We start from the raw sequence: 23,816 nt of genomic DNA, 5'->3' as shown, positions 1-23,816 counted from the left end.
CAATAACAAATTCATGCAATTCAGATTGAAAGAGTTATTTTATTTTCATAAAAATTTTTCAATATTAAAATTTATTCACAATTTAAACCCATTGAACACATTTTTAACCGATCACCAAAAACTTCAACGCCCAAACCGATCAAACTCAAATTCCAATATTTTGTAATCAAAAAATCGTCCGAATTTCGTCGTCAAATCATCAAAACTATCGAGCACACCCACTTTTTGCTTCACATCCGCACTCGCCAGTGCCGCCTCCACCTCGGCAAGCACATTTCTCAACTTCACAGTGAACTGCCTTGCATCTTCGTGTTTCAGCAGATACATTAAAAATTCCCGAAAGAATTGCAACTGTACATTCAGTAACATCACATCCTCAGGTTCGGCATCTAGTAGCTGCCAAAGGGCCGGCGAAAAGCCTTCCTGTATTTCCGCAAAAGCCGCATATTTCTTATCGAAATCCTCAATTTTCGCTGCGGTTTCATACGCTGGCAGCATCTTTTCAATTTCCTCAGCCACTGGGCCACCACCACCACCACCACCCAGCTGTGACAACAACTGTCGCATACTCCACTCCTGTATGCGTATGTCCTCATTGAGGAACTGTTCGTCGTATTGCAGACTAAGATAGCCTATAAACGTCTGTCGCTGCTCGCCTTCATATTCGAGTAGCAGCTTCTCTTCCACTAGGGGATCTTCAGCATTGGCGGCTTTTAAGTAACGTGCGAGCAACTGCTCCAACTCCTCGGCATACTGAGCTTCTACATTTTGTTGTACAAGCCGCAGACGTCGCGCTGTGTAGCTCAGATGACTGCTGATTTGTAACTTCAGTTCGTCCACGTCGACTTCGTCTGTACTGGCGGCGATGAACTACGAGGTGAGCGGGGTAGAAAGATTGCGGTTTTAATTTGTTTTATTTTTAATGTCTTTTTTTTTGGGAATTTTAAAATTTGCTCGTACCTGTAGCACTAGGATAATTTGAAATATTATCTGCAACAGCTTTTGTAAAAACATTGTTTCAATTCAGCGTTCTGCTTTTCTACTTTTGAGTAGAGATTTTCTGCCTCCAACGTTCAAGTTTCTTAAAGATCGAACGGATTGCGTGCAACGTACTTTTATTGGCAATTACACGGCAAAAAAATATGCATTTATATGTATTTAAATTTTTTGTTACTTGTAATAAAACTTGCTATCCGAACAACTTTCAAATTTCTTTAAACACGTTAGTCCCGCTCAAATTCTAAGTAATTACTGCACCGTATGCTTGTGGTAGGCATTTTCAGTCACATTGTCTCTGTCTCTTTTTTTGCGAAATTGAGCGAAAAATTGCTAAAAAAAATAAAGCACTCAAAATTTAGTTTAATTCAATTTTACGGTACTTTCAATGGCATTCGCAAGCTCTATGCACCAAATGCATACCTAAGCATCTAATGCGACTATAATGCCTTTGAATGCATGCGTGTCCACTTGAGCATATGCAGATGACCACAGGAAACATACAATAATTGAGTTTAGGTGGCTATCTATAGAGTACTACATACATAATTGAAGTGACTTAGATTTGCGAACTAGAAAAGCAAGAAAAATCCCAAAACGAATAATCAAATATGATTAACATAAATGGAGAAACAAAGCTTAGCTCTCTGCTTTTTATAGTTGGCTGCTAGTAGAGAACACTTTGACTCTTTAGTGAACTTGACGATACCCCATTGTTAGGTCAGGTTATGTTAGAATGCAGGCGAAATACTATAGTAGGTCCAAGTACAAAAATGTTTGATATTCATTTTCATTTCTGTAGCTTCTACAGAAGTCGTTGTAGGCGATTCCCAGCCTTCTGAGCGTGGATACCAACTGGCCAAACGCAGTAAGAACCGCCTCGCAATGTCAGGTCTGATTTTTCCTAATAAGTTGTTTGTTCTCTTAGGGTTCTACAGGGGCTACATGAATTTAACTATACCGCAGCCTGAATTCATGCGCTACCTCTGCTCCGATTTTTTAAGATTATGGAGAAATATTTCCATATACATATGCATATTGCCATGTATATATAGTTAAGATTAGAGGTTAAATCTGGCCCTAAATTAAGGCCTCCCTGGCTAACTCATTTACAGCCCCACTTCCAGAAATGTTGCTATGACCAGGCACCCAAATTAAATCTAACTGGTGCTGTCTACTGACTGTGTTTAAAAGAGTCGTAATCGGCTTCGATTTTGTTGTAAAAGTTACGACGAGTTCAGAGAAAATGCCTAGTCTAACTCTTCGTTTCATTTTGGAGCCATCGATACATAAAGTACCCCGTACCACTCGGACCGCGACGGGACAAGGGCGTCGAAATCTCTGCGGAATTCTATTTTAGATCGAATGCAATCGGTAGCCGGCGGTAGCGTGGTGGACGTAAATAATTACTGCAAACACTGATACAGTATACATTAAACGAAGATCTATAGAAAATAGGTTTTTAATAATATTGAGCGTGTGAATGAACTCTGTAAAACCATTACATGATTTTACTAGTTCTGTAAGGCTATCCACCATACAGTAACTTAGATCGGACGGACAACTGTAGCGTACATACAATAGGTATAATAAAATTGTAATAGACGGATGTCTGTACATTATTGATATTAAAGAAAATAAAATATGGGGGGGGGGGTCTTTATTATAGCAACAGAGGCCAAATCAACAATTTTTAGAATTTTTTTGTGTCTGTCTGTATATTTGTACGCGCACCGCTAGAAAACTAATGCATGGAATCGAACGCAGTTTTCACCGATGCATTTCTAAACGTATAACTTAAAATATAGGAAAAACTAACTAGGGAGTTGCCACCGGTTTGAAGATTTAAATTTAATTAAGTTGGTAAGATAAAGCAAATATTGCAATATTGCTGTCAAAAGAAAAAGCTTTAAGAGGCTTAAGGTCGAAAATGATTTTGTGGAAGGTTGCCACCTGTTTTGGAAATTTTAATTTGGTTTAATTGATAAGATAAATTAAACAGTGCAATATCAAACTAAAGAAGTTTAGGAAAGTTTACTGCCAAAAAAATATTTGAGGAGGGTTGCTACTTGTTTGAAAAACTTTATACAATTATTAAATTGAGAAAAAGAATTAAATATTACAATACGGGTATCAAACTAAAGAAGTTTAAGAAAGTTGATTTCCTTTATATTTGTAAAATTTAATTTAGTTAAATCGATGAGATAAGCAGAATACTGAATTAATACACATTTGAAGAAAGCGCACGATATGTAGAATCGAGTTATAATAGTATAAATTAAATTTCCAAAATGAAATACCTTCAAAAATATATTAACAACAACCTTTTTCAGAAAAAAATATCACTTCACAAAGCTCTTCAAATCTATTTTATTCTTTATGAATGAAGTTATAAGGGGTAACAACACAAAATACCTGTAAAGCGCAATGAAGCACGCCGGGTATTTGCTAGTCCAGAATAAAATCTTTCGATTAAGACCCCAAGTCTTCCGAAAAATTCGCTTGCAGAAAAAGGTCAATGCGCGCCTTCTTCACTCTACTTTTTTTCCAAACTTTTCTACTTTTTTAGCCAAACTTGGACTTTTTTCTAAGTCTAGGATTGTTGTCCAGAAGGTCCTGGGATCAAAGGAAAATTAACAACATTTTTCGTTCTCTGACACTGAAGATGGCACAACGCCGAAACCGGTTTGTCTCCAAACCAAATTTGACAAAGGATGACGGAAAATCGTTCCACATTACATCAGCAAATAAAAGCTTTCAAACAGAAATATCCAAACGAAGGTTACCACTTATTGATATACTCTTTTATAGTTAGATGCAAAAGAAATTCATATACATACTTAACTCAAGGTTTGTTCGATGGTAATTAGATAACATTTTGATTTGGAATATCTTTCAATAGGGGAAACTAGATATTTGAGTTTGAAATCTCTATTAGTCCTCCTTAATTTTATACGAAATTTGTTTAATTTGGATAAGAGATTTGTTTATTATTAGGAAAGGACTTTTATTTCGGTCCAAACAAATATTTGGCCAAGTTTAACAGTTATTACTGGACTAAAAAAATTAAAGTCCGAGATCACCGATTATTTTATCGGCTTTTTTTCATTCGAAAATTGAGAATTGAAAGTCCGCGTCCATACCTGCGAGCCGTTTAATGAAACCATTCTCTATATATATATTTCGAATCAAAAAAAAAATCATCATGAAAGTAATAAACGTTTCGAATTTTCATTAACAAAATCGGTTCATAAATAGGTCTTTTATCGGGTCCGTTTTTCGCAAAGGCTCTTTTTCATCATGCAGGTAGCGTATACTTTGAATTTGAACTAAATCGGTTCATAAATACGACTTTTATAAATAACTCGACTCCTGCGCCACCTAGCGGGTCTGTACTTTCCATCGTGCTGGTAGCTTACATTTTAAATTTTAACGAAATCGGTTCATAAATACGACTTTTATAAATAATTCGACCCCAGCGCCACCTACGAAGTCTTCTGGTAGCCTATAACAGGACCAGATATACAAGGTATAACGTCTGAAAATTTTACTGAAATCTATTCAGTAGTTTTTGAGTTAACTCCGAACAACGAAAACGGCTACTGTTTTATATATATAGATTGGTTCAATAGTTTTAGTTTCTCAAATCGAAACCTTTCGCTTTCAGTGCATCGAAACTTCCGCCGTGCATTGCAATCGTAAGGTCGCTCGAAACCGCCTATTTTAAAATTATAGCAAATTAAATAAAATGCGAAAAAAAATACTTAAAAATTCTAACAATCGCACGCAACAACTGCACGCTTCCTCAAACTGAAGCGCAAACAAATAACTAACAAATTTGTATTTGATGGCTTCATCAGTGAAATACTTAACTAAGTAGTTAGTACCAAAAAAAAAAAAATCCAGCGCAATACTTCACTTACTTTCAATAACAAAGCTAGCATTTCATTCAATCGCATGATTTGAAAAAGGCGGAATGTCGTTTAGGTTGTTTGTCACGTGCTCTGCTTTAGAGATCACTGGAGCATCTCCGTCATCCGCACACAGAAAATGTTGAGTAAGTCCCTTGCAGAGGATCACAATGCTTCTAATTTATTCTTATACTCTTTAGTTTTCGTACTAAGGAAATTTAATATGAATAAAGTAAGCAGTATTGATAATAATGGCAAAGCCTCATAACAAAAATTTCTGGGAGTTAAACGCTTCTAAATCCTTTTCATGTGAGTATGCTTTTCATTAGTACAGTAACGTTATTAGAATATAGCTCTGATCCAATACTTTTCGTGTACAATACTGTAAAAATGTCAAACAGCAAAATTACTCTCTAAATTGAGTGTAAAAAGTGAGTAACAACAAAAAGTACGGGAACAAAAAAAGCATTATTTCCTGTAAAAACGTCAACCAATGATCGCTTGACACTTTTATTGATTTTACCAGAAGAAAAAGTACAGGCTTTTGGAGGAATTTGGAGTACGGGATCATTGTCAAATCCTCCACGGATTTTTACGTCCCTTCTGAGTTGAAACTTAGGCAGTGTTCTGCCCTAATCATGTATGTCCACTCGAAGGCACATTGCCCAGTCTCCTTAGAAAACAGCATTAATTATCCTGCCCATCGCAGTCAAAGTTGAATATTTTTTGGGATAGAAGCAGAGCCATAGGGTTTTATAGTTACGGGGGCATTTCAGTTTCGAATACTCATATTTTACCACTGCTGACAAATACGACTCTTATGAAACTCAGGAATAGAAATAAAGAGGGCAAGGTCGTTTCGCGCCCGCAATGGCACCAGCGTAATAAGCTTTCGACAATAGGGTCCTATAAATAGAATACTGCATAAATTCGATAGCTTATTTTCAAGGCACCTGTGAAGGTAAGACTTGTGGGTTGTGAGAATATTACGTATTCCACTATGTTTTTAATGGAAGTTTTAAAAAGAGACAGTTTTTCTCTAGACAAATTTTTGGGCAGAAATTTTCCTATGTACTGGTTATCCAGGAGTCGCTGAATGACTTCAGAACATACTTTCCAGGGTGCTAGTACCCTCAACGAACTTTCCGAAGGAGTTTCTTTCATAAACAGATCAATTGGCGGAATGTCACCGGTACCAGATCGGTTCACCGTTTCACCCAAATCAGCATCTTGGTAATGCAGTCCACTTCAACAGTTTTCCAATAGATCAAGAAAATGATTGGAGAAATCGGCGCCTTTTGCCCAATGGCTATAACTCCGAAATTAAATCCCAGTCACAAGCCAGAGTTTTATTACGAAAAGCATCGAAAGCATTTGAAATTAAACTTCTTTGCCCGCGGTTGGCTGTAAATCCAAATTCTAATGAAACGAACAACCGAGAGAAAAAATGACGGAATGGCGAATGTGGTTGGGTGCGATGAAGATTCAAATTAAGATAAAGATAAAATTTACAAGTAAAGAAGTCAAAGTTCGGGCGAAGCCGAACGTAGAACACCCGGCGCACGTATTAAATATAGTTCTTTCACCTTTCCGAAAACTACCGTTACATGGTAAGCAGGGGGGTTTACCCAGTGTTGCCAGAAGAGTGAATATATCTTCAAAATGAAGATATTTTTCATAAATAATCAGAAAAACGTTCACATGAAGATAACTACAACAAAATAACTTAAACTTAATAGAGGAAATTCCAGAAAGCAAGAAATGTGCGATAAACATGTGCATATTTTCTAATATACAAAATAGATTTATTTAAATTTTTTTTAACGAGCTTTAATTTTTTACTGCTAAGTATAATTATTGTTTGCGGCTGATAAAACATTCATATCTACAATGTTCACTAGTGGATTGTGGTAACTAAAGTAAGATATTAAATGTTGTATTTCAATATTATTAATATTTCTGGCAAAAACTGCATCAGTGGTAGTCCTTCCTTTGGTTGTTGGATCTAGTCTACCATTAACAGTTTTCAATGCAAATTTTCCTTTGAAAAATTTTGACAGTTCATCAGATTCGGCCAGCGAAAAGTTGACATTAAAATCTCCTGCGAGAATTACAGGTCGAACATATCAGTCTAATTACATTTACCTTCATCTTCATCTTCATCTTCATCTTCATCTTCATCTTCATCTTCATCTTCATCTTCATCTTCATCTTCATCTTCATCTTCATCCTCATCTTCATCTTCATCTTCATCTTCATCTTCATCTTCATCTTCATCTTTATCTTCATCTTCATCTTCATCTTCATCTTCATCTTCATCTTCATCTTCATCTTCATCTTCATCCTCATCTTCATCTTCATCTTCATCTTCATCTTCATCTTCATCTTCATCTTCATCTTCATCTTCATCTTCATTTTCATCTTCATCTTCATCTTCATCTTCATCTTCATCTTCATCTTCATCTTCAATCTCCATCTTCATCTTCATCTTCATCTCCGTCTTCATTTTCATCTTCATCTTCATTTTCATCTGCATCTTTATTCAAAACCATTTCTTTTGATACCCATATTGGGATACTTTATTTATTTTACTAAATAATTTGAAATTGATTTTCGTATATATGGCAACCCTTTAAAAAACGAAAATCATATTACACATCTACAGGTCGAGCCCTTTCATTTGACACCTCATTTTTGAAAATCGAACGAACGATACAGAGTTTATGACTCGGTGTTAAATATTTAACGCAACCCTCTGCGGCAGAGAAATTTTGAATTCGATTTTCTAACATGTGGCAACTCCTTTCATGGAACTATAGCTATTTTGCACACCCGAAGGATACGGCCTTTCATGTGACTAATTTTTGAAAGTCGAACGAACGATACAGATTTTAAGACTTGGTGTAAAATATTTAACGCCACCATCTCCAAACTCGTGTAAAAAGTTTCACTTCAAAAAAATATATATTACCGGGTTTCGTTAAGATATCTCAATTTTTAATCGAGTCATTGCGTGTACAGACGGACGGACGGACAGACAGTCACGGCTAAATTTCTTTTTCATTCTGATTTCTTTTTCCATTCTGAGCATTTAGGTATACATTTGTATATATGTATGGTTCACCGATATTGACGACGCCAATTTTTTAGCAGAGTTATTACTCGCTGTTGTTGCTAATCGACGATGCTGTTAGGCTTTCTGCACATTGGTCGTCCAATCATAGTTGCTTCATCGTCACAATCATGATGCAACGATTACATGACGACTACACTTTCGCACATTCGGTCGTGATATTTCAATTCATTTGGCGTCTAAAAATTCACTTGGAGCAGGTATTTTCTGGTTGATATTTTCGCGAAATATTTAAAAAAAGCCTGCAATTTTTAAAATATAGACTGGGCTGCAACAATTCTAGACCTAATATTTCGGTAATATCTCTTCTTTTCTTTTCCTGATATGTGTTTTGTGCATGCACACTGAGACTTTTTACAATTTCGTCATATTTTATAGTTAAAACGCTCACCTTTATTGAATTTTAATGCAATTATCCACTTTTTAATAATTTCCACAGATTTTATGCAAAAATACTAATTTTTATGCAAATATTAACTTTTTCACTAATTTTTCCATAAAATGTAAACAAACAATGCGTGCACAACGATTAGAAAACGACAGTGCCGTACTTTTTCGTTTCTGCATCTTCTACAATTTGCCGATAACTAGCCGATAACGACAAGTGTGCAGATCTCCTTTGAAATGCATGTACTCGGCTCAAAATTTCAGGGCGAGACGATAACGCAACTATGATTGGACGACAAGTGTGCAGATAGCCTTAGTAATCACACGATGCGACGATGCTACACTGGCTATTGAAGGAAGTTTCACTTTAATCGCAGGTGGTTGGATCGCAGAAGTTTTTTTTTTTCTTTATTTAACCTTCGTTCCTTTGGTTTTATTCTCCACTTTAACTTGGCAGTGTCTGGCACTTGACGATAGAGAAAAAGCATTAGCATTCAGTTAAGAATCGTTGAAGAAAAGGACTCTTTTTTTCTTGTGGTGAATATATTTATCTCAGTTTTGCAGCATTTGCATTCCTAGTGCGACAGCTTTCCGAGCACAGGCCTAACTCCCTTTATGCTATTTTTGTCGCATCCCACTGCTCACAATAGTGCACAATCCGGTTATCGTAACTACAATAGGACTCATATCATAGGAGTATTGTTTGCCATTGTCTCTACTTTGACTGAATGCAGAGTACGGCCAGACATCGCCATGCTGTGCGCCTTTGTTGGCAGCCTTAGTTGTAGTTATTTAAACACTATTATTTATTTATTAACTAATTTCTAGTTCTTAGCTTTCACTAATTACTAATTCATTAATTAAAACAAATCAGAAGAAAATATGTAAATTTTCCGTTGTGAATATTGAGTAAACAAATATGTATAAAATTTATGTAAAACTATTCAATGGTGGAGTTTTTTAAAAGTAGGCAAGCTACGTTTCGAAGTATGTATGTATATTAAATGTTATTTTTTAAGAACCGTAACACAAAACATATTTAGTAGATAGGTATACAATTCGATATTCGCCAATAAAAAATACTATAAAAATGTTAATTGAAATTAATTTGCAAATGACCTAAGCTCAACAATAGCCTATTTTGTATGCAGAAACACCTGTCTGGATGGCAGTTAACAAGGCAACGCAACTTAGCAAATAATCTAATAAAAAATCGTTTAAAAAACCAATAAACGCAACACTAATTTTATTTAGCATATTCCTTTTTATTTGCAATTCATTTTAATTTTCACACAAACGCTTTTGCATTAGTCCGTCGTTTTTTTCGTCACACATTAATTAACAATTAGATAAATTATATTTACGATACTATCATACAAAACTCATTAGTCATCCAACACTTTAGTTCTTCTCAATGTACTTTTCCTTCAGGTAATTGAAGAGCTCTTTATCGGCTGGGTTGGTGATTTCATAGTAAATCTTTTGCTTCTCCTCCAAGGTGGTGGCAGCCAAACCAGCTTCAGCCTGCGTCTTCAAGGCGGCGATTTCATTCTTGTGCGGCGCATCAGCTTCCGCCAGCAAACCATCAAAGAATTTAATAGTACCGCTCAACGACTGCTCAATCTGTGGCAAAGTTTGCTTCTTCAAGAAATCCTGGAAATCAGTTTTGAGCTGCTTGGAGAATTGTGCATACAATTCGACCTTCTTGGCAGCATCAGTCTCGCTCGTGATTGAGTTCAAATTGGCGATAGCCTGTTCAATATCCTGCTTCCATTCGCCGGCTTCAGTCTTTTCCAACAGCGTAGTATAGAAGCTGAGCGAACGTTGAATATCCGCATCAATATGGAGTTCTTGCAATTTCTTGCTCAAATACTGATTGAATTCTTCGGGGAAAGCGCCATGTAGAGCATCCAAAATTTTGTTCTTCTCCTTGGGGTCGGTCTCCTTGAGCGCAGTCTCTGTCTGCGTGATCAGCTTTTCCAAATCGGCTTTGTGTGCTGCGTCGACTTCGGGCAGGATTTTGTTGTAGCTACTTAAGTTTTCGCGCAGATCGATATCGATCGCTTCGGCAATGCTAGCAGCGGTGGACAACTATTGAGTAGAGGAAGAAAGAAGCGTAGTATGTTTGCTATTATTTTCTTTTGTACTTTTGAAAACTGTGTGCTTAAACTCACCTGCGCACACGCAGCAACACAGAGTAGAGCAGCAATGAAAAATTTCGTCATTTTTTTTTAACTTTTATTTTGTATCTAAACTAAATACGTCCGTACACTTGACCGGCTCAATTGAGACTCACAATCGAATGCGCAGCCGCCGCCTCTATTTATACCCATAACAGCATAGGGCCGTCGGCTATAAATTTTACTTTTATTTTTATGCTTTTTCGCTACTGTGAAAATATAAAAAGCAGAAAAAGGTACCTCACAATATATCTACCTAAGTATGTTTGTTCTGTCAAACTCTTTATTCGCGAAAGCTTGGCTAGCGCTCTTATTTTTATTGTTTGTGCTCTGTTTGTTTATTTCTTTTCTTGCTAATTTACATATTTATGTGGCTATAACTTCTCAGGCTGTAAATTTGTAAGTTTTTGGGGATTTCACGTAGCGTCTGCTATTGACTTTGTTGTGATGGTCATCATTTTTTTCCTATCTACATATACTTATATGCATGTATGTAAGCACGTCTTTATGTAAACAATTTATACTCGATCATTAAAAATCCCCTTGTCCTTTACTGAAGTTACACTGTATAAAATCGGAAATGTATATACATAAATGAGTTCATTGGCACAAAGACAGAAGCTGAAAGACAGTTTAGTGCCACCTCGAGAATAGTAGATTATCTTTTTTATGGCTCAAGTACTTTCTCTGAATAATGTCAACAAGTAAAGTTAGGTTCAAAGAACCTGAAGTTGAAACCTCATAAAGCCTCACGCTTAAAAATCGAGCTTAAGCTCAGACCCGAGTTTCAGTACAAATGCTTCAGCTTCAACGCACTTCAGCAATGCAAAAATTTAGTCTAAGTCTGAGTCACTTTTTATGCATGAGGCCCATTGTCTTCCTTGACCTTGTAGATGATATACGAGAGCTTCTCAAACTCTTAACACAAAGAGTAGGCATTAAAAGTCGCCTTCCTCTACTTGAACATTATTACGGATCTATCTTTATGTTCTTTGTGTACGAGTACTTTTTCCAGATGACTGTGTTTTCGTCCTTTTTTATCTAAAGTAAAGACTAGTTACAATCCATTTTTGAGTTTTCAATGTAGCAGCTTTTGCTCAGGCGGACAGTGGCACAGTCTCTATGCCCCTCTCACCAGAGAGAGTGACGGTCCGGCATCGGAACTTAGAAGTATATACTCGTGTATCTCTACCAAGTACCTACTGATCATTTTTGTATATTTTGAGTGTACAATAGGGTGGTCGAAAAAAATTAAAGTCGGAATTTTAATACTCTTATCCCTTAGGATTGCTCTATACCGAAAAAAAATATACTCTTGTTTTTTATTTTGAAATTAAAAAATCTTTAGAGGTCGCTAAAAGCGCAATGGGGCCCCTTTTGAGGTTATTAGGGCTTCTATAAAAAATAGTTAAAATTAGAAAGTGGTTAAATAAACAATTGGGTACTATTGTTGGAAGTCTAGTGAAGAAAAAAGCTTATAAAAACGAAGTTGTCCGATCGAATTGGTATCTACAAAAACTTGTTTTTCCCCATATAAAATACATGGGAAGCTTTGAGCGCTTTTTCGGTATAGAGCAATCCTAAGGTTGTGAATAGTTGAGTACAATATGCAAGTATTTACTGGTTTACTAAACTTTGAAAATTCAACTGAAAATAGGTCTCAATTGCCACATCACAAACGATTTGGCCAAGTGGGTCACCCGCTTGTGCAAGGGTTAAAACTAAAAGAGCGTTTAAAAGTGGAGAACAAAAGTAGTAGCGCATCAGGGGAGGATGTGAATTATCGAGAATTCATTTTGTAAGAGAAACACCAAAAAACAAGAAAACGAAGAGCTTTGTCATTACTCTTCATAATTCAATAATAAGAGTTTTTGTAATAAACACAGTTTTCTCGCCCCCTCATGAAAAGTCGGCTCCTTTAGTGATGGGTAATTTTGGTCACTCAACTGTTCCTAGTTATATTAGTACTAAAACTTAAACTTTTTCGTACTACTAAATATTCGTTGTTATGGCTGACTCATTTGTGTCATTTGTAAGAAGTTTAGAATACCAAGCATTAAGCAATGGAAAACCCAAAAATGCGGCTGGATAGAACTTTTCACGTTTATTTTAACCATATCAATTATTTGGCGCAAGTGAAAAATAAAGAAGGTAACAAATTTAACCATATTGGAAAGAATTTTTTTAGCGCCAAATGTGATTATCTCTACCAAGCTTTTTGTGGTAGGGAATCCGTTTTCATGGTCGCAAAAACCAAAAACTCTATTTAAAATATTTTTATCTTTTTTAAGTTCATTAAAGTCAAAAGAGTAAAAATGCAAAGATTTTTCGTTTGAAGGTCGGTCTTAAGGTCAAGGTGATTTTTCACTTAATCACCTTTAAAATTAATTTCTTTTTTTCACTAGTAATAAACTTTTTTAAAACAATGTAAACTGAAATTATTTTTGTATTCTTGCGACATAGAAAATGAGTTCCTTGATGTACGAACAGCAAACATATGAGGCAATTCTCGTCAAATGTTCCAAGCGCGCTGAGCGGTGCAAAACAAGCTACTTTTCGACTAGCTGAGAATTAGACAGAAAATTGGAAAAATAATTCGAAAACTATGATTTCAATAGATTTTTGTACGGGATATCCGATGGTACTATGCGTTCTCCAAAATTTTTAGATTTTCATGGTGAAAATTCTGAACGAAAATTTATTTGCAAGCGTTCAAGTTAAACGAGATTAACTTGTTGTAAACTTTTCCAAGGTATTATCTCTGTTAAATATCATTTACCAAATCTCATGGGCGGTTTTGCAATAACGTCAACGATATAGTTTTACTATGTTATGTTGTTTTATTTATTTGTAGTTCTTACATTATTAACTTTTATTATTCGGAGTTTAGGATGAAACAAATTTAATTTAATACAGCTCATACAGAATATCAACATAGCCAAAAGTACCGATACTTTAGATCCGATATTTTACTTTCCTTTGATTCTAATTCCAAGTAAAGGTATCGATACCTGCATGATAGAGATGCAAAACTATCGATGGCACTATCGATAGTATCACTAGTTTCAATTTGACACCACTATCGATGAATGGTAGCCAGTATCGCGATACTATCGGAAACAAAAAACTGCAAAAAATCCACAGTAAGCGCTAGTTACTTCAAACCTGGAATTTTTACTAAAACTAAATGGACTACAAAAGAGCCTACTCAAGATTTTTCTAAGAAATCTAATTAAAAACTCAAAATTTTGATGACCTGAAAAATTCGAATTTTCCTCGTTTTTGTTAATAGTTTAAATTTACACTTGCAACGTTTTTTTTTTTGGTTGCTTAAAATAACAAATTTTGTTCCTTTTAATAAAGCTCACTAAAATGTTGATTAAAACCAACATTTCTGTTTTTTCTACTAATATTACCATATTCAATATAAATAGTAAGGATGTTATATTTTTCTTTTACCGATAGTATCCATAATATCGAATGGTGAGGCCCAAAACTATCAAAAATATCGAATGGTGCAACCATCGATAGTTTTGCAGCTCTCTACTGCATGATATCGTTTCATCCCTATAGGAAACATTCGCTAACTGCACTGTATGGGGTATCAAACGCTTGACGTAATGAAAGATTTCCAGTCGAGTATTTGTTAACGCTTCCAAATATTGTAATTAAGTGAATTATTCAGCTTAAATACTTTAAATGAGGAAAAGCAATTATGATAAATTTCAATCGTACGAAAAAAACTAATAAGTATAAACTTAATTCAGTTGAAATATTTTTCCACAATGAGTTAACTTTTATGCACTAAACAAAATAACGCTGTAAAAAGTTTAATGATCAATAATAAATTTGTTAGAATTTGTTTTGTTTCTAATTGCAGCCAATTAAATTTTCAAGTGTACTTTTACATTTCGCACTTTTATGTTTTTCGATACAAAATTTATACATTTCTATGTACTTTTGTATACTTATACTTATGTACATACATATGGCAAATATATACATACACGCAACTCATTTTTTCCACGGACTTTTTGACGTAGAATATGACTTACGTTTCGGTATGGATGCCATGCTCAAATGTTGTACATAAATAGTTGTAATTTTTAGAGCTCAACAAAAACGCTTATTGCACGAGAACTAATGAAGCGATTTCAAAGAAAAATGCGACGTTTCAAAGATAAAATTCCAAACCTATCGACAGACCTGTTTGCAAAATTAAATTGAATGTACGCATTTAGGTAAATGAATTACTACTATATGAATATGAATCAATAGCTTTTAAAAAAACTTTTTTTCCAAACTATCTGTAGGAAGGTTGCCACCTGTTTGAAAAATTAAATTCAATTTGAATTAAGGCCATTCGAAAATTTAAATATGTATACCGATATGGGTGCCAGGCGAAAGAGGTTGTAGTTTGAAAATATTTTGCAGAGAGTTGCCACCTGTTTACCAAGTTTCATTCAATTTATGCAATTGGTTTAATAAATTAATTCAATATAGATATCTATCTAAATTGTTTTGAAGATATTTTATTTCTAAATTACATGTAGGAGAGTTGCCACCTATTTTAAAATTTAAGTTCAACTTTAATTACATACTCTGCTTTTAATATTAGGGGATGTGGGGTCGACACAGCCCGCAGGTCAAGACGAAGGTGCTGGAGTGATTCTTTTTACATGAACTTTTTGTTCTAGCACGAATCTGGTCCAAAGTTATGCGGTAACATACATAAAAAAATATATATTCCGACGATTTGATAACTTTCTCATTTTTTGAAGTTGGTTAAAAAGTTTTAACACTTCTCAGAAAAAAGTTAAAAATTTTGTTGAAAGTTTGTTGTAGATTTTTAAAAAGTCCCAAACTTGGGATTATATGGATTTGGTTAGAGAATGAACTGTATTTGAATTGAAAATTCTTTAAAATAAATAGATAAATATAAGTGAAATTAGGAGCTATTGATATGACCGATACTACACATATACTAAGCAGTATGGATAACATAATAATTTTTTTTTGCGCGGCTTTTTTTTAAATATTTGAAGTTATTTAAGCCTGCGCGATTTTTTAAAATTGTGGAACATATCCCCTAAATTACCATACATCGCATACATTTTTTACACGATTTTTGTTTTGCTCGGTTTTCTAAGCAAAGCACATATCTACCGTGTAAAAAAAGTGTTGGGTGTATGTGCCTCCAAATGCGTTGTGAGTACCAGGTAGATCACATCGCTTGCCGACAGTGACGTTCTCTGCAAACTAATTAACACATAATATTCTGTGAATGTTGACCAATCGATTAGCAATTATAATATCAATATTTTCCACTTCAATACACACATAACTGACAACAAAAAAGTTTCAACTGCTGCGAGAAAGCCAATAAACTCTTCGATACGCTTCAAGAGAGCAGCCTTTAACAGCTTTAGGCAATTTATAATATAATAAGAAAGTCCATCTGGTTATACGCATCTGCAAGACGCCAACGGCTTTGATGAATTGCCAAACTGACAATAAAAAAAATATCGCTCCGTTGTGGTTTTTGCGGTCAGTTTTGGTGTGAACATATTAAAATAATATACGCGCCATCGGCGCTAATGACATCGAGAAATAATAATGGTGAATAGCAATCATTCGCATTTGCATATATTTAAATAGCTATAAACCTTTCTATGTACTTTTATGTTGCAGATATGTATATATGTAGATGTATATGAAACTGTGCCAATTCTCCAAACCGGGTGGCATATCACCTATTTAATTTTAAATTCAAATAAAACTGCCTCAACCACAATGTATTTAGTAATAAAACAAGCGTTTAAATTAAATAAGTAAACAAAAGTGACCCATTGAAGGCTTTCACTGGAAAAATGAGCGGTTAAGGAGAACAAATAATAATAGACAACTGCATACATATGCATACATATGTAGGTATAAACATTTACATTAGGGCTGTAGAAATCAATGGAGCAAAGTTTGTACTAAAGAGACGCGACGGCATATATCTATGAAAAAAAAAACCAAGTAACTAGTGAACCCGCACGGCGTTAAAACGCCCAAGATAGAATTTGAAAAACCTATAAACTATTCCAAATATTAGTAAGGTATAAGCGATTCGAGTGTCATCTTTCTTCAAAATCCGTGCAGCCGTTTCGCATAATAGGTTTTCAATATTATTTAAATTAACTTAATTTGAAATCACCCTGTACCGATAAAAAGTTTCAAAAATTAGGTTATACAATTTACTTTCGAGTAAACTTCTACAAAGTTCAATTTGAGTTCGAAGCGAATTTGGTTAAAATTCACTCAAAAATATTCTTAATGTTTAAACTAAAGACTTCTTAACACTCTTTCGTTTGACTTCCATATTTTGACATTCCATATATCTTTTGGAAAAGTTAATTAAATTCGACATTTGAAGCAGGTGGCAACCCACTTAAACAAATTTTTAACCTACTACCTTCTGAGCACCCTTTCGTTTGGCACCTATATGTTGAAATATTTTTTTCCTAATTAATTTCCTTAATTCAAATTTAATTTGATTTTTTAAATAGGTGGCAACCCTCTTAAAGTCAAGTTAAGAAAGAAATATTTTCGAACCCATTTCCATTGATACCCATCTTGTATAATATTGGATTTTTTTTAGATAATTTGAATATTATTTTTTAAAAGATGGCAACTCTTGTCAAAAAAGTAAAACTCTATTACATATCTGCAATCCAAGCCTTTTAATGTGACACCTAATTTAAGAAAATCGAACGAACGGTGCAGATCTGAACCAAAAATTCCTACGCGTATTACATATATAAATTTTTCAGTAAACAAGTAATTTTTAAGCAAAAAACAAAACCAACTTCAATTCACATATCAAAATTTAAGATTATCGTTGATTTCTTCAAGATCCAATGATCGGATCTAAACCAAACTAGTATGGGACCACCTCTAGGGTACCACATTTCCTTTAAAAAAACGGTTATAGAAATCGGTTTACGTGGTCCATAGATATGCGGTAAGATACATACAATAAAAAAAATATATATTCCGACGAACCGATAACCTTTTCCTCTTTTTGAAGTTGGTTAAAAACAAAATCGTCTTCAATTCTCATACGAAAGTTTAAGCGTACCGTTAATTTCTTCGAATGATTGGAATTTTTATCTTAATCCTTATAGTTTTCTTTATCATAACCATCTCCCTTCCATCTTCATGTTTATATATATCATTTTCTTTATCTTTATCGTTATCTTTATTTTTATCTCTATCTCTATTATTATCTCTATCTTCTTTAGCTTTATCCTTGTCTTTATCGTTATCGTTATATTTATCTTTTATGCAAACATCTCCGAACTCGATTAAGGAGTATCACTTAAAAAAAAAAATCTGCGTGCCAATTATGGCCTTATTTTACTTGAAATTGCGCCTAATCTTTCAAAATAGCAATTTTGAAAAAATAGTAACACTTCCCTTAAACCCTTCTTGTGTACTATTTTTTTCATCAACCAAAATTTGCAAGCTTCTAAATTACATACTGCTTTATTTTACTTGCTTTTGCCTTTTAGTTCTAGAAGCGTGGTTCTTATTTTATTGCTAAACGGGAAAGAAAGAAATCAGTTTTTTTTTCGATAAAACAGAGTGGCGTCTTTTTTAGCACTTTTTTATGCTCATAGCTAAGGATGCAGATCCAGAGCTCAGTTAACTCCGGTTCTCGTATTTATGACCCAAATGCCTTCAAACTCACCGATTTATACATTTCCGCTGCTGAAAGCTTACACCACCGCCACAACTGCGCGAGCATTCATTCCACTTGCCCCAATTACCCCAACGTGGATAGGCACGCTGGCGTGAACCCGAGTGCTCTCGCTTTGTCGTAGGTAATACTGAGCTTACGTTTGTTGCCAAATCTGAATTTTCAACAACATTTGGCTTGCTAGTCGAGCTGCTTAACGTCAATTCTGTTGTTGTACTTGTTGTTCCTAACATAGTCGTCTTCGGAACACTGATTTTAGGTGCTTTCGTTACAGCCTCACTACTAATAATAGGCGCTTCGGGCACACCCACACTCTGCTCAGATATCTGAATAGGCCGCGACTCTGTTGTCGCGCGCTGTGTTGTTGGAGAAGCCCACGTAACCGCGATTGTGTTGGACGTAGCCGATAATACTGTTTGTTCTTCGGGCTGTGACGTGGGTCGAGATGATGTTGTTTCTAATGGTATTGTTGTTGTTACCAACAATGTCGAGATTGTCGGCGTGGTTGTGGTTGATGTCAGATCCTCATTTTCGTTAGCCTCATTTTCTGGATAAACTTCGTTTATGCTTAGATTTTCTGTAGATGCTGCGCTTTGCTTGGGATGACGCCATAAATTGGCACGTTCGTAGTTGGATTTCGGATAATTGATAGCCACCGCGAGCCGATTGTTTTTCTGTTGATTTCGTTGTTTTAGCCATTCTTGGTGTTTCTGTAAAGAAAAGGAAATTCTTTTCGATAATTGATAGAGTTCTTAACTGTAATCGGATTTTTTTGCTAAAGCACTTTGATATGATACAGTAAAATAGAGATAAATAAATATTGTTAAATTTTGACGAAATCACTGCTTATCTCAGACTTAGTTTTCTACTGCTTTCACGGTTAAGATGGCTTTTTACATCCAGACAGTCTTAAAGCATTAACAGGTGGCAGCGTTGATCCAGATTAACTCGGAAATTAACTAAAGTTGATCTGGATTAAGTCCGAGTTAATCCGGATCAACGCTGCCGTCTGTTTAAGCTTTTAGACATCCTACTGAGCAGAGAGCTATCAGCCGGTTTCTCTCATAGCTTTCTCTGAAACCGAGCCAGTTGTTGGCAGGGAGGAGTTCGGCTTGTATCGTCTTTAAAAAGTGGATAGAAAGCTTGAGAAAACTCTTCTCCTTAGCAAGGTGGTCCGCATCGCCGAATTAAACCGTTTTACAAGTTTCATTAAACCCATGATATTGGCAAAAGTGGTTTAAGTTTTTTTTTAGATTTTATATGGACGCACACAGAGCTAAAGCTTGCTGGTATACTAGACTCGATGACATGTTATATGATTGATGGTTGCTTGAGGTGATTTTGTGTTAACCAGATTTCGGCTACGAGTCTTATCTGCTATTTGTAACGTCTGTTATTTGACTGAATCTAAGTCGATACATATAGCAGGGTAGTGGAATTCCTGCCTCATAGAAAGAGCTAGCCTAAGAGTTCGGTTTTTTTCCATACTACATATAACCTGAGGTCCAGACTACGTAAGTATGTAGTGCATAGCAAATTCAGTTCGTTCGCCGTTCGTTCCTTAGCTACATATGTACCTTCGGAGCTGGTGCTAAATGGCTCTTAGGATATTATGTAAACTTATCTGTCAGAATAGATATCAGTAAATCTATATTGATATGGCATATTTGTTGCGCCAAAAAGCTGCTTCTGCTATTGCTAGCGGTTCTGGTTAGAAGGCGCTAGAGCGATCTGATAGACGTAAATATGCTGATGGTTCGTGAGAGTTTGTTGGTTCAAACCACTCCACATACCCCACTGTTTAGATAGGGGCCGAATACTTCTATTTCCAGCAGTATAGTGAGTCGCCTGCCTCATAGGCACAGTGAATATTTTGATATCCTTCCTGGCTAGATCGTCCACGGTGAAGTTTTCTACCCAGACCTACACATCTAGTGCATTGTGAAGTTATTTCATTCACTGTCCATACAGCTCATAAGACATTACAGTGCTCAGATGAACATAAATAGGCTGGGGGTTAGGGCGAATTTGTAGGTTTGAATTCCTCTGCCTACACCGCTATTTAGTAGATAACATCCGTATGTTGATACTTTCAGAGTGAGTAGTTTGGTTCTCTTTTGGGCTAGCTGGTCTGCTGCGCGATTACACGGAATGTTTCTGTGGCTTTAGACACAAAATATGCGCTTATAACGCAGTTATTGCGAAGCTTGCTCAATTGGGCTACTTATGCAGACTAAAACTACATACCTTATAGCTGGTGCTATTTCACTGTATTGGTATCATGTCAAATAGACTACAATGGACCACATAGCACGTGCAGTGTTTATGGCCAACTATTAGGATCGGTAATTGCTGTTAATTTTGATTGAAAATACTGCAGTGATCAGGCAAAGGCAGGTTGGGGTTTAGTGAGATGTCTACTCTATCATTTAATTTAGAGCCATCTGTGGAAAAAACCGTGAGTTAGTCTTAAATCTCGATGTCCTTCGCTCCTCTCTGAAACTGTCAGGGATCACTTGGTTTTAAAACAGAGTAATAAAGCGTTATAGTCTTTCTATCGCAGATCATCTGAAATTATGTTCAAGTCTACGACCTTTCCGTGGACGCTTTGTGATCAACTTAGTCGCATTGTAACTTTTCTGAGGCTTCCGAAAGCGATCTACTCGAACGAAAGTTTTGGAGATTTTTTCGAGAGCTTTCAAGATTTTCTTGGGACTTTTATTCTTATCGGTACTTTTTTTTGCGACTTTTTGATCTTTCATGACGTTTAGGAATATTTTACGACATTTTGTGCTTTATGTGCCGAATTTGGGGGAATATGTCGGGTTCAACGCCATTTAATTTTTTAGCTGCCTTTTTTTTGACTGTCTAAAATAAAAGTAAATATGTAACTGTAATGCCAGAAAATAACAGATGCCTGTTCGGCGCTGAGTTCCCTTCCAAGAACTTAAATGAATATTTCCCGTTTTTGATAACTTGGAGAGGGATCAACGAATTTCCTGTTGGTTCTGTACATATGCCCGCAACTGTATTCTTTTATTCATAGTAGAACTTAAATGAATATTTCCCGTTTTTGATAACTTGGAGAGGGATCAACGAATTTCCTGTTGGTTCTGTACATATGCCCGCAACTGTATTCTTTTATTCATAGTAGACTACATGACTTTATTTAGTTGAATTAGTGCCGACATCTAACATCATTAGAATCCACGCTCATCAGTAGCGCTCTTTACTCATCGCTCTTCAATCAGCGCTGAAAGTTCATCATCCATACATCTGCTTGGATTCGACAAGTTTAGAGCATCTTAATGATAAACGGAAGTACATTCATTAAAACGCAACAACAGAAGTCATCATTGAAACGCTTGCATACATACATATGTACGAGTACTTACAAGAGCGAGTAAGCACTGGATGGATATCAGCGTTTAGGGGTTTGGCGTACATTACAGCCAGTTGGTTGCGTTGACAGTGATTATCAAAATTTGGAACAAATTTGATGGATCATTGAATCTTGGTGACGAAATGTCGCCACATGTATGTATGTATGTATGTCCATAATAACAAAAAATTTCGTTGCTTTTTTTTTTTTGTTAGTAATTCGTAATTGTGAAGGTCAAATGACATGTAAATTACTTGTTGCTCGAGTTCGCTCACATTAAATTTTAGCCGCAAATTGATTAGCATTTTTTATTTCTATTTATTTCGTTCGTTTTTTTTTCTTTTTGTAGTAAGTAGGTACCTATTTTTGTTGCATTTACTGTTGCGTACAATTGAAGACGAGCAAGGCGCGTTAGAACTGATTTTTATCATAATGTTCTCTATATTATTGTTGTTGTTTTGCTTAGGCTGAAAACTGAAAAACGTTTATACATATACACACGTACAAACGTTCATATGCTGATTGACGACACACCCATGGGAAAAGTTCGATCAAATTCGGCTATTTTTTCACAGTTCAAAAATTTTTGAGGCCATTGCGCACATTGCAAGAATTCTTTTAGAGTTCGATAATTATGTAGGAGAAGGTCAAATGAAATAAGTACATAAATAAGTATGTACATGTATGAAACCACAACCGCCAAGTGCTTATTGTTTTTGTAAAATTTTGTTACAAAAATCAAGCAAAAATGAGTAAATAAAAATATAAAAAATTTATAATTAGAGAAATGAATAGGTCTTCAAGAACTTTTTGACTTTACTTGTGCAGGTGGGACCGTGATCGACGAGTATCGAATGCATCCTCAGAGTTTCGAATAAACCGAAAAAATTACTTTTTGTAATTTTCTTTGAATTTTTAAAAAGAAACCACCATTTATATCAAAATGGAGTCTTAATTGCCGCTGAAATGTCAATATAAATTTTTATTCGCTAACTCGGCGGATTTATTTTCTGCAGCATTTTCTTGTTGCCAAAATTTTAGCTTAAAACATATGCCCGCAAGAAAATTGCAAAAAGTTGATTTGCCTTTGTATTTTTGAGCAACATTAATAAATATACTTCACTGGACATCCAGCTTCAGAGTAGTAAATTGCAGCGGTTATTCGTTCGTCTATTTTGGAACCGTTAATGTATGTATATTTATGTTCATCAATTTCTCAATCATCTGCACAGCCTTGCGCTAACTATCAACCTCTATTACAGCTTCAAGAAACATTTGAAAACCAAAAAATTGGGTAATTTTAGAAAAAGAAGTGCAAACAAAACCTCTCTTATGTACATACATAATTAAAAAAACAAGTAAAAAAGTCTAAGTTCGGGCAGAGCCGAACATTTAATACCCGGCGCAAGTATTAAATATATGTTTTTTCACCTTTCCGAAACCTACCGCTTGATGGTAAGCCGGGGTGTATCAATTTTGAGTAAATTAGCGTCCTTAAATTTCGAAATATTGAAGTTTCAAGCATTTCTGAAATTTACCGTTATATGAAAAGCGGCCGTAATTTTAGTCCGATTTCAATAATTTTCAAAGTTTTGCTTATATGCGGCAAGCACAATAACCACACCGAGTTTGGTACAAATTGGTGGAACGGTTACCGAGATATATATATGTGATCATAAGTGGGCGGTGCCACGCCCTTTTTCCAAAATTTTACCATTAACGTATTTCATGGGAAAGAATTGTTGCAAGCATCAATTTTGAATAAATTAGCTTCAATATTTACTGATTTATCGAAGATTTTGTATTTCTCTAAATTACCGTTATATGGGATGTGGGCGTGGTTATCGTCCGATATTAAAAATTTTGGGCGATTTTTTATGCTGTACCCAGGCCAACAACTGTGCCAAGTTTGGAAGAAATTAGTGCAGCGGTTACCGAGATATACACATGGAACCATAAGTGGGCGTGGCTCCGCCCATTTTCCAAAAATTTATGACACTCTTAGTTGTCGTCTAAAAATTGTTGTAAATATTAATTTTGAGTGAATTATCTTCAGTAGTTACTAAAATATCGCAGTTTT

The 23,816-nt window shown here is 35.3% G+C and overlaps 3 protein-coding genes across 3 annotated transcripts in view; all 3 read right to left on the bottom strand.

The window, feature by feature from the left end:
• LOC118735518 (thrombospondin type-1 domain-containing protein 4) overlaps positions 1–23,816 on the bottom strand; it is a 187,419-nt gene that overhangs the window by 102,175 nt on the left and 61,428 nt on the right. Inside the window, exon 4 of the mRNA XM_036465313.1 lies at positions 18,346–19,064. Coding sequence (XP_036321206.1) covers positions 18,346–19,064 — 719 coding nt within the window. The remainder of the gene's footprint in view (positions 1–18,345; positions 19,065–23,816) is intronic.
• LOC118735519 lies at positions 32–2,293 on the bottom strand. The gene is made up of 2 exons (XM_036465317.1): positions 961–2,293; positions 32–870 (listed from the first exon to the last, which is right to left on the bottom strand). Exons 1-2 carry the CDS (start codon positions 1,012–1,014, stop codon positions 124–126), a joined length of 801 nt encoding a protein of 266 aa, XP_036321210.1. The 5' UTR covers positions 1,015–2,293; the 3' UTR covers positions 32–123.
• On the bottom strand, positions 9,672–10,737 carry LOC118735520. The gene is made up of 2 exons (XM_036465318.1): positions 10,602–10,737; positions 9,672–10,518 (listed from the first exon to the last, which is right to left on the bottom strand). The coding sequence occupies exons 1-2, from the start codon at positions 10,650–10,652 to the stop codon at positions 9,829–9,831; spliced, it is 741 nt and encodes a 246-aa protein (XP_036321211.1). The 5' UTR covers positions 10,653–10,737; the 3' UTR covers positions 9,672–9,828.

This window comes from Rhagoletis pomonella, unplaced genomic scaffold, assembly GCF_013731165.1.
Source record: "Rhagoletis pomonella isolate Grant_MI unplaced genomic scaffold, Rhpom_1.0 Rhpom_scaffold_00003, whole genome shotgun sequence".
NCBI lineage: Eukaryota > Metazoa > Arthropoda > Insecta > Diptera > Tephritidae > Rhagoletis > Rhagoletis pomonella.
This window is presented reverse-complemented; position numbering and strand designations above follow the sequence as displayed.

Excerpts from the sequence above, each read along its gene's own strand:
- LOC118735519 (XM_036465317.1), bottom strand. The coding sequence starts at position 1,014 with ATGTTTTTACAAAAGCTGTTGCAGATAATATTTCAAATTATCCTAGTG. Across the intron at positions 871-960 it reads AAATTATCCTAGTGCTACAG|TTCATCGCCGCCAGTACAGA; the intron begins GTACGAGCAAAT and ends CTCACCTCGTAG.
- LOC118735520 (XM_036465318.1), bottom strand. The coding sequence starts at position 10,652 with ATGACGAAATTTTTCATTGCTGCTCTACTCTGTGTTGCTGCGTGTGCG. Across the intron at positions 10,519-10,601 it reads GTGTTGCTGCGTGTGCGCAG|TTGTCCACCGCTGCTAGCAT; the intron begins GTGAGTTTAAGC and ends TCTACTCAATAG.